General features: G+C 44.2%; 1 protein-coding gene across 2 annotated transcripts; it reads right to left on the bottom strand.

The window, feature by feature from the left end:
* Positions 1-630: 630 nt before the first annotated feature.
* On the bottom strand, positions 631-8,668 carry LOC120025814 (mitochondrial fission process protein 1-like). Of its 2 annotated transcripts, XR_005473040.1 has the most exons (6): positions 8,515-8,668; positions 5,383-5,510; positions 4,822-5,054; positions 3,678-3,802; positions 976-1,218; positions 631-867 (listed from the first exon to the last, which is right to left on the bottom strand). XR_005473040.1 is itself a non-coding variant. In XM_038970494.1 (4 exons), exons 1-4 carry the CDS (start codon positions 8,582-8,584, stop codon positions 3,730-3,732), a joined length of 504 nt encoding a protein of 167 aa, XP_038826422.1. In that variant the 5' UTR covers positions 8,585-8,668; the 3' UTR covers positions 1,266-3,729. The 2 variants fall into 2 exon arrangements, 1 of the variants encoding a protein (XP_038826422.1); XM_038970494.1 differs by lacking the exons at positions 631-867; positions 976-1,218 and having other exon boundaries at positions 1,266-3,802.
* Positions 8,669-11,499: the final 2,831 nt, after the last annotated feature.

Genomic DNA, 11,499 nt, shown 5'->3' with positions numbered 1-11,499 from the left:
AACAAGAAATTAATCACATGGACACACCCCTTAACCTGCCAATCACAACAGTTCTGATGGACGCTAGAACACAGTGGGAAAATAAAAACAGCGACTGCCTGGGAGCAGAGTTTGAGGGAAGGAGAAACCGGTAGTGATTGTCTGATGCGGTCCCATGCCATCTGTTCTATATGCAGATTGTTAAAAAGCCAATACCCTAGTGATACTAGAACAAAACTATGACCCCTGGTGGTATGCAAGGGTATCTTTTTAAAGTTGCTCTGAAATCAGCATCAGATAAAGAAAACCTTTGGATTGCAGTTATAGGACAGTAGTGTTTCTGTAGAAGTGTTACACAATCAGGAGCACCATCAGGTCAGTCACCTGAATGTGACACCATGGGTATCACCAAAACAAGACTAGTCAATGAGTTTGTCCTAAATGACAACTTACCAACAAACCTAACATGACAGAAACATAAGATGAATGAATCTATCCCAAAGAAAAATCAATTCTGACAGCCTAGAATTGCCTAGGTGCAGATTTGGCATGCGTTGTGCCATGTAGCAGTCCCAGTAGCAATCGAGTCACTGACATCAGGAAACTACGAGGTCTTGTGGTTGTTTCATGTAATGGACATACACATCAGTATGATTTTACAAAAGGCAGGGAACTAACATTTATTAGCAACAATTTATTTTCAAACCAAACAGAGCAGAAAGCAAATTGGTTAAACGTTTGTCAATAGGTCTCTGCTGGGCCGGTAGCCTAGTCTGCCTCCCCTCCACACACACAGGTAGTAACCCACAGCCAGAGCTCCCATAGCGGTCAACAACACCATAGGGACCACCAGAAACAGAACCCAGACTGGAGACGCAATCAGTTCACCTGAAAAATATAACACATTTTCAATGAGTTAATGGACTAAACTACAAACCAAAATATTGCAAACACACTAAAGGGGATTATTGAATGCTTGAGAAAACATCAGCTCACCTTGTCCATTGGCACCAAGAGACTTGTCTGATCCAATGGGCTGAAGCTCATCTGAGTCATAGGGCTGAAGCTCATCTGAGGCATAAGTCTGAAGCTCATCCGAGGCATAGGGCTCAAGCTCATCCGAGGCATAAGTCTGAAGCTCATCCGAGTCATAAGTCTGAAGCTCATCCGAGTCATAAGTCTGTGGAGTCTCCACAGAGATGGTCCACTGGTCTACCCTGTATCTTACTCGTGGAACTCCTATAGTAGGTGGAAGGAGGGTCACTGAAAGTCATTTTAACTAGCCATTTAGAATGTCATCCAACTTTTAATTGGTTTCCATATTAGCAAAATGTAAATGAATCCAAACTTTAAAAATTATCAAGGCAGACCGTACACAAACATTTGGCAAGTTACTAAATATGTTATCATACCTGTTTGGGCCACAGCTGTGGCCACAAGCATCAATAACAGCACACTGTGGATAAACAACATCTTTCTGACTATATGCCAGCACTCAGACCACCTGGACCTTTTATGCGCTAATGCACCTAATCAAAATAATTGCTGTCAGCTGTGGATCACTTACTCAATCACGACAAATTTCTTAAACTAGAATCTTGGCTCGTTGCGGTCATTGATGTGATTGGCTTTGACAGTGGCACTGTAGGCATTTTATTGGTAAATCTATGTTGTGTTGTGGCCGTACAATCTGCAGGGAATGAAAGCTGTGACTGGCTGCACTGAGAAAAATATGTGCAATGTTGTTTAAAATAAATACAGCAATTTGTACAACTTGTTAGACCTTATTGTCAAACCACGAACACAGTTACACAACAATATCTCTTAGTGAGAGTTGTCAATCATATTCCCCAGAGGAACGCTACTGAGACAGTTGTGTGCTACTTGTTGCCAATGAGTGTGTCATAACACATCCATAGTTACTCCTTTTTTTCTGACACCACAGCATGAGGAATGTTGTACTGTGATATGGATTTATGAAGGTTCAAGTACATTACTCGTATTTGCGACAGTGTTTTGGCTGCGTATGAGGGGTTGCCCATTCATTTAAACAAGTGAATAATGTGAATAATCGTATTCTCAGTGATAAACTTAAAACATGTTGAATATGTTAAATTGTTTGCACAGGATATTGTTTTTCTACAGTATATATTTTTAAACAGTTTCAGAGTAGGGGATAGCTAAATAGCTGCCCATTGCAGTATAACTTTCACTTTCGATGATAAATTACTATCATTTTGTCAAAGTAGATTTTTTTCAATTTCTCTGACAACTAAAAGAAAATATAAATGTACATCAGTAGCAGGTTTGAAAACATATTTGAATTTTAAGGCTAAAACAAACATATTATAAAATTAACAACAATTAAACATTCCCTTGTTTCCAGCATGAAAATATATTGATATCGAAATATGAAATTGATTATATGACTATGTGGGAAAATAATTAGAAAGAAAACACATTCAAACTATCACAAAAATGTTGCGTTTTGGTGACAAAACATTTTTAAGTAATCAATATATTAAAACACAGAAGTTGACTTATAACTGAGAAGTTAAATGAAAATTATTGCTAAATATTTGTTCTGGTGTATGAACAATTGGCAACATTTCCCAATTCAGTATATCACATTCATTTACATCAGGGCTCTCCAACCTGTTTTAAAACCAACCCTAGTTGATTCAGCTTATCAACCAGCTAATTATTAGAATCAGGTGCGCTAGATTAGAGTTGGAGCCAAAACATACACAACAGTAGCTCTCCAGGAACTGGATTGGAGCGCCCTGATTTACATATTCCAATAGCATTTCCCATTTTTGTATAAGATGACTCAGATTCCTTGCATATTGCAGCACAGTTTTGTATACTGATGGGTTCTCTTCCAGAGTAGCCTAAATCTTTGGCAATAATTACAGTATTTTATGCATATTCCCTTCATATGCTTTCTGCATAGGGCATGTTACACAACTATTACAGTACTTTCTATACCTTAGATGCTACCAAAGTAACTGAATCTTTAGTGCCAACCAAAACTTCAAGAATTGTTACATCTATTCTGTTCACCTCTGTAATGATTGACAAGCAGCACTCAGGTTAATCTCAAGACTGAACATTGAAAAGTGCATCACAATATACTCTGTAAATATCTATTCAATGTGACAGACAACCAACCGTACATAAGACATTATTTTTGAGGCAGAAATAAACAAAAACAAAGGTAGATGTTTACAGGTAATGAAAATAGGACCTTAATGCCAGGTCTACGGACAGTGACCCGAATATTCCCAAATATGGCTAACATCAAGAGTTACCTGGATACATGCCAAGTGGAGGTCTGAAAATGAACAGGTGGGCTCTGCAGGCCAGTAGCAGCCACAGGTATTCAACTCCAGTGCTGGAGGGCAACACTGTCTGTTGGATCCCTTTTCTCCCTGATTCAAAGTCATTGACTGGCCAAAGAAACATAGGTCCCCCTAACTTGGAGTTTAAAATGAAAAGATGAGAATAAACAGAGGGTCATAGACAGTAGCAGACAGTACAGTGGCCCTGGAGGACTGGAGTGGAGTAACCCTGCTGTATTGGCTTTGTGCTTCACAGTGATGTTACAGTAGAGTGATCAGCAGAGTTTTCAGATGGCTTGGGAGGAAGTGCTGTCTGGGACAGAGGGTGGGTGGGGTCAATTTCCTGGTGGAGCTAACCTGTCCGGGCCAGGGACACTAGGACCAGGCTGCAGGGTGGTCGTGGTGCTTATTAGTCATGCCTCTCTCCTGCAGACTGACCGTAGACCTTACGCAGGCTGGAGTCCAGCAGGAAGTCCACTCCCCTGTGAAGCACAAAGAAGGAGAACGGCTTTAAGGTTAGAATGTAGCAAGGATGGGACCTCACCTCAAACACTGGGGGGGGCTTTTTTTTTTTTTAAGTCTCCTGGCTCCCTACAGACGTCATCAAGTACATAAGCTTATAGATATGAATGTGCTATGCACTCACCGCAAATGGGCGTAGGCTATATCTCACAGCCATGCAAGATACTCCAGTTGTAAACGGTGGAGTCAATATTTGGAGTTTCCCATATTTTCAGAAATCGCATGCTGACCTATTTAAACTGCTGTTCACTGACAACCGTGCAACTCAACAATCAGCCGTTTGAGAAAAGCCATGTGCTGCCCAAATTGCGGGCTTCCAGACTAATCAAACCATTCATGTGATAAAACATAACAGCAAATTCTTCAGAAGCTAATGATCCGTTATTTATATCTGTTAATAAATGTAATGCATACCAGAGGTGGGGGAAGTCCATCCGCACCGGGGATTAAATATAACCAGCCATTCAGAGCTGGGGATGGCAGAACCCAAGATGGGGAATGCCCCATCCCTCCCTAAAAACCAGACACTGAATACACCTCTCTTCAACAATAGATTCAGATAAATAAGAACGGTGGCTACACATCTAACACCACATTAAAAAAATAAAAAAATACGTTATGTGTGCAACTCCTAATTGGACACTTAAAATGATGCATAGATTAAAAAAATGTAATGCTGTTTTCTAAGGTAATGTGTGGATTTTTCCTCTCAATGGGCTGGGGAACACATTCAGGCTGAGACATTTAACTGCAGGCTAATACCTTGGCACACTTGGGACCATAAACATTGATGGGAAAACGTGCCAAAGTACACACGCTACTGTTATTTCTTCCTCCCGCTCACATTCAGGTTCTTTCTTTCACAAACACACACACCTTTATCATGCTCTCGAACACACACTCCTTCACTGTCTCCCTGTCACATATCGGGCACACATTCAGACAAACTTTTTCTTCACTGTCTAACACCCTCACAAACCTGTCGATGGGGTGGATGATGAAGGGGATGGTGGAGAGGCCGATGGCCGTGGTGGTCCACTTGCGTACGGAGAGGGGCAGGCGCGTGGTTCTGCCCAGGAGGTAGAGAGAGGCAGCACACACACGGTTGATGGTGAAGCCTGGGATAGCGACCGAGGCCAGGGCCTGCCATACAAATGTGTCCACCACTGCTACAGCCACCTTGGTTGTCTTCCCTGGGTTGTCACCATGCTCCTACAGCACAGGGATAGACACGGAGTGTGACATTCTGTGCTTCAGACCACTTTATGTTTCAGTGTGGGAGTTGAGTTTTGTTCTATGACACATTCTCTAGGGATTTTCTGGAAAAGCTACATTTACTTTGGTATGTGTTGAAAAAGGCAATGTCATTTGGAAGTATGTGTTCTCTACATTTTTGGAAACTCAAGTTCATAATATAAATGCTTCACAGGGCAATAATTCCATGACCCCTTAAAAGAATGGTAGCTCATATCAATACAAATGAAGACAGGATAAGAATGAGAACAGAGCTTTGCTTTTACAAAATGTCCTCCTTCCTTACCATGGCAGCCTTCTTCCCCTTGTCCACAGCATCAGCGGAAACATACACGGTGGCAACTGCATATGTGGCCCATACAGCACTCACTGGCACCAGGGCACGGAAGGCCTCTCCCACCTCATTGGCATAGCCTGTGTGCACAAGACGACATGCCAGGGTAAGATACAAGTGCAATTAAGGCTTTAACTGCCTCACTGTTGTGAGAGGCCTCTAAACAAATCATAGTCAACCCCCACCAGATCAGAGCTAGGGGCCTGAGGTAAAACAAAATGTATTAGAATAATAATTCCAAATTTCCCTCTTGGACCTCTGCCATGTAAAGGGGGGTACATTAATATTCACTTTTGTTTGGGGCTGTGGGTAGTAGCAATAACCCCCCTGACACGTTTCGTTCCATAGAATGGGCGGTGACCTTTGGAGCAATATGCACTGTCCGCTCCAACAGGGTTGGTAATAATGCCCTTGGTCTGTCATTAGACGCTTACACAGCTCCTCCTGCTGTGTTGGCTGCTGCTGAACCTGTACTGCCACCCTGTGGGCAAACATTACGCAGCGTCAGGTCTGTAGGCCTTTACACACGACACAAGGTTATATGAGAGATATACTTTTGTATATAGTGTGTGGACACCCCTTCAAATTAGTGGATTCGGCTATTTCAGCCACACCCGTTGCTGACAGATGTATAAAATCGAGCACACAGCCATGCAATCTGCATAGACAAACATTGGCAGTATAATGACCTTACTGAAGAGCTCAGGGACTTTCAACGTGGCACCGTGGTACGATGTCACCTATCCAACAAGTCAGTTCGTCAAATTTCTGCCCTGCTAAAGCTGCCCCGGTCAACTGTAAGTGCTGTTATTGTGGGAAGTGGAAACATCTAGGAGGAACAACAGCTTGGTTGCAACACTCACTACAGAGTTCCAAACTGCCTCTGGAAGCAACCTCTGACAATAACTGTTCGTCAGGAGCATCATGAAATGGGTTTCCATTGCCGAGCAGCCACACACAAGCCTGACATCACCATGCGCAATGCCAAGCGTCGGCTGGAGTGGTGTAAAGCTCGCCGCCATTGGACTCTGGAGGAGTGGAAACGCGTTCTCTGGAGTGATGAATCACGCTTCACCATCTGGCAGTCCGACGGACGAATCTGGGTTTGGCGAATGCCAAGCGAACCCTACCTGTCCGAATGCATAGTGCCAACTGTAAAGTTTGGTGGAGAAGGAATAACAGTCTAGGGCAATCCCATTGAACACCTTTGGGATGAATTGGAAGGCCAGGCCTAGTCACCCAACATCAGTGCCCAACCTCACTAATACTCTTTTGGCTGGATGGAAGCAAGTCCCCGCGGCAACGTTCCAACATCTTGTGAAAAGCCTTCCTAGAAGAGTGGAGGCTGTTATAGCAGCAAAGGGGGGGGGACCATCTCCGTATTAACGCCCATGATTTTGGAATGAGATGTTCGACAAGCAGGTGTTCACATACTTTTGCACATGTAGTGTATTTGTTTACCTGGTACCTCGTCCAGTAAGGCTACTTAGCTGGCTTACAACCTGGTAACGTGACCAATGACCAGTAGGCTATGGTTTAAGATGATATTGGAAGAAAGGAAAGGTACTGGATAGCTACTCCAGGAGATGTGTTTCAAAAGGTAGGATAGGCATAACCTCCTTTTATGGTGCTCCTATACTGTTTGGTGCGGGGGGCACCAGTGCTATAAGTTGTGAGCATCAGTGCTATAGCCTGAGTACCCCAGTCTGTTTTTCTGACATGCTAGTCATTCTTGCCACTCATTATCATACCAATGTCGTGTTTGGTGTCAAAAGCAGCTAGAATGATAGTGTAGCGGAGTTAAGAACGTGCGGTAAACTCACTCCACAGCTAGTTTGAAATGTTAACTTTTTTCTATAGTTCAACTGGTTTGTACGTTGTCAAGGAGGGCAGTCACGTGTGTTTGCAATCAGATGAGCCTGGTTATGGGCCAGGGACAGTGGATGAAGCTATACTATTAGCAACACACCGACGTGGGTTTCAAAAGCACAAACAGATCTGGGACCAGGCTACCAAAGAAAAAGTTCATTTAGAGCCCTGCTTGTGCTAACACACTGGCAGCACTAAACAAAATTCTGTTACTTCAGTGAATCTGTTTCTGGGACAGGTTACGCTACTCATACAGCAGAACAACAGTGCATTCTGAACAGATTCTCTAACATTGTCATTTCTAACTATGTTGGCTACTGAATGTGCTTTACAATACACAGATCAATAATTGATTGGTGTTCATTATGCTATAAAGATGCTTCATTTGATAAACATAAAGCTGTAGTTGTATGCTAAATGTTTACGTGTGTGAGAAAAACAGGGAGAGGGCAAGGAGAGAACCACTCAGAGTCAGTGTTAGAGGAGATAGAGAGCTGTGCATGCAGTCCATAACAGTCATAAATTTGCAGCTGGCCCTGGGGTTTATTTTAGTAACATAGCACATTTCAATGTCACCCCCAGCCAATAAGAACCCAACAGAAAATGTCAACGCATTGCACAATGGCTAGTGTTATTGATCTCTTAAAATAAATGTAGAAGGCCCATTTAGCTTGAAATCAACCTGATTTCCTTATGACAATGAGGAACAGATATCCTCTGTACACTTTTGACTCCAAGGTCAGTATGGATAAATGGTATTGCAATGCAGGGACAGCTATATTAAATGTAGCTATTAGGCCTACTACGCTGAGATTCCAGACATTGTATCATTTAAATGGAACTGGTGCGTAAATATATGACGAGCGTTGACCTTTTTGTCAATAATGAATCACTACTAGGAAGTGCCATGCAATTTACCCAACCCACTAACCTAACTAGCTAGCTGTTTGAAGGCAGGTATTAGATTGCTAGCTATTTGATCGGGTTGCTGAGCTTTGAAATGGTCGACTGCAGCCATTACAAAACCATATCACGTAAAGTATAGAGCATCTATTTATAAGTAGTTCAAATTCAGACCTAAAACTGGATAGCTCACGAGCTAGCAACCCTGCTCGAGCTTGCTATATCTTGTTCTACTAGTTTACGCTTGTTCTTAGCGTGATGGGGACATCCCCCTGGTTCAAGACATCCAAAAACACCACTTTTATTGCATACCTAAGAAGCGGACCCATGTGTCACGATAAATGTCGATCTCCTTGTTTGGTTTTTCTTGACTTTGATCCATGCTTCGTCTTTAACCCCATGTACAGAGATATCTCATGTGTAGATAGAGTCCCAACTAGAAGCTGCGAGTCAAGTCTTGCAATGCGCCACACCGAGGGAGTGTCTAAGACTGTATGGTGCTATTCAGAAAGGGAAAAAAGCCTACTGTATTTGTCTGACTTCACATTTGTTATTGGTAAATTATTAGGCCTATTATCTTGAGAATCAACCAGTATAAATGTACAAATTGAATCTTCCACAGAGGGATAAAGTCCGAGTCCCGTGACAAAAGTTAAGAATTTCTAGATAGTCCCTGATGACAATTTACATAATTCATACGCCGGAAGTTAGCAGATATAGGAAGAGAGAGGCTCAACTCGGTGGAAAATCTGTCTCCCTCCAACAGGTGGCGTTTTTTCGTTGTTTCACCCACCAACTTTGAGAAAAAACACTTTATATTGGATTTGTCTCGAGATGGCTATGCATTATCATTGCATGAGGCTCGTAGCATAGCTTCGGCAGTTGACGTCAACAAACCTCTGGAGCCATGCAGGCCACCATGCCTCTTTGTGGACAACGACTCCCATTGTTAGGGCGGAGAGACATGTATCTTGTCAGTTTATCCCTAATCTTTGTTTAGGCGTGAAAAGTGTTATGTAGCACTATATTGGATAACTCCAATATGGTATCCTTCCGCTCTGTAGGATACTTGTTAGTGCTTTGGCTGACCCCCTTAAATAGCTGCTGCCACACTACTCCCTTCTCTCAGTTGATTCCAGAGAGGATTCGCTTGGTAAGAGCTCTATGTTAGAGTGTATAAGTGCAGAAATATACCCACAGCTATTCAATAGCTTGGAGCATCTAGCTAGATAGCCTCTCCGCCTGGGTGCTCCGCTGTCCCCCCACTCGGTTTGGCTTGTGCCATCTCATTTGGGTTTTGTCCTGTATTTAATTACTTGTGACAGCCTAACCCCGCAAGATCGGAAGTCTGTGTATGTTTCACTCTGCGGGCTTGAAGTTCTCATCAGAGAGTGAGTCACGTGTTGCTAGAAGCACCACGCTTATCTCTCACAGGGCACAGCCATTTTGCCTACACTCTTCTGTGTTCCACAGTGAACGAGCTATGCAGTAGCTAGCTTAACAAGAGCAGACCATCGCAGGACTAGGCACACTCCTTACATTCTGCCAACACCCCCACGTATAGTAGAATAAACTAAAACCTGGCGTGAGTTACAGCCGACCCACGCGTATAAGCAAAGATTGAGCCAACCTGTGTGTGAGTTTGTGTGCTCTGCCCCTCCCCACGATTAGGCAGTTCACACCCAGTTCACGTCTTCTCTCCTTCAGATAGTGTATGAGACTAAGGCTGGTACTGTAGGTCTGTAGTATCTGACTATTACAGTATTGCACAGTGTATACTATAGACACAGTAATATCACACTGTTGGCTTTACTTTCACAGAGAAATTACATAACTATTATTGTGTTTCATTGTGAGAGATGCAGGGTACCCCTGTCTACGGGGGATGCACACTCTGCCTTCATAACCTGTCTTGGGTTAGATCACGCATGGAGAGCAGTTAGAGAACCCAATAGTTGTTAGCTTGTGCCACCTTTGGAGAACGCAAGTACTTAGCACACCTGAGGTTGTCGCGGCAGCACCCCTTTGGACGCTTTGAGGGCCCCCCCTCCAAACTCAATACGGCTGAGGAGTCGATCTGCCTCGAACGTCAGGCAGAAAGGTTGCAGGAAGATGTGGACGCTTTACGGGGGGATGATGACGGGACAATGCCCTCTCTCTCCAAGCTGGAGACGAGTTGGAGTTGGGTGACAGTGCTTCAGTGTTCCGAGCACACCAAGGATTTGACCCAGTCCACAGTGCCATCTGTAGCTCGGAGCACCGTTACGGAGGCACCCCCAGTGGTGACGGAAGCAACACAGGAGCTTTTAGCAAGAGTGGCTACCGCCCTTGGTATCAAGCTGTAAGAAGCACCATCTCAGCAGCTCCTTATCTCCATCTGCCCCAAGTTCGCTTTGGCTCTCTGTGAATACTGGAGCAATATGGGAGGGCGTTTCCATTGCGAAAGCCAGACCAGGCTGTGCACTCTCCTAATGGATGCAGAGTCCTTGGTGTGAGACCACTATCCGGTGATGGATGACATGGTGGCTGCCATGATCCTCCCTGACAAGGAGATCTTGGCAAGGTGCCTCGCCTCATACCAGGACCTTGAAGAGTAAGCGATGAACGGATGGAAAGAACTTTCAGGACCCTCTCCATCATGGCACGCCTTGTAAACGCGAATACGATGCTGAAATCCTACTTCACCCTGCTGATCCCTTGCCTCCCAGGAGGTGGTGACGAGTTTCTTAAGGAGGCCACAGAGGTGTCAAGGCTGCTCACTATGCTCCAGACGGACATGGCATGTGCCAACGGCACAAGGACGCAATCAGGAAGGTAGAGCCGCTCGAACGACTAAGTGGGTTCTACTCCATGAAAAAGGACGGCAGCTTTCAGCTGATCCTGGACCTGCGCGGCCTGGATCAGCTCAAGTTCAAGATGCTCTCGCCCGCGTGGGTGTTGCAGGCAGTCTCAAGCAGCCAATGGTTCACCACCCTCGACCTGAAGGATGCATATTTCCACGTTCCTGTTCATCGAGATGACTGGAAGTACCCCCGGTTTGCCTTCAAAGGAGTGGCTTACAAATTCAAAGGCCTCCCGTTTGGCCTCTCACTGGCGCAGCATATATTCACAAAGTGCATGGACACAGTCCTACCACCTATCATGTCCCAGGGAATTCTAATGCTGAACTACCTGCACGACTGGCTGGTGTGTACTCAAGAGAGCAAGCTACAGCAGACACACAGCAGACATAATCTTGAAGCACATTCAAAACACGGGCCTCACCCTAAACAAGGAGAAGAGCAACCTGACTCCCTC

This window comes from Salvelinus namaycush, chromosome 31 (assembly GCF_016432855.1).
Source record: "Salvelinus namaycush isolate Seneca chromosome 31, SaNama_1.0, whole genome shotgun sequence".
Taxonomy (NCBI): domain Eukaryota; kingdom Metazoa; phylum Chordata; class Actinopteri; order Salmoniformes; family Salmonidae; genus Salvelinus; species Salvelinus namaycush.
The sequence above is the reverse complement of the archived record's forward strand: the minus strand, read 5'-3'. Positions and strand labels throughout refer to the sequence as shown.

Coding starts and splice junctions, on each gene's coding strand:
- LOC120025814 (XM_038970494.1), bottom strand. CDS start 8,584: ATGGATCAAAGTCAAGAAAAACCAAACAAGGAGATCGACATTTATCGT. Junction 5,511..8,514: donor CACATGGGTCCGCTTCTTAG/GTATGCAATAAA, acceptor TTGTGCACACAG/GCTATGCCAATGAGGTGGGA. Junction 5,055..5,382: donor AGGGGAAGAAGGCTGCCATG/GTAAGGAAGGAG, acceptor CCTGTGCTGTAG/GAGCATGGTGACAACCCAGG.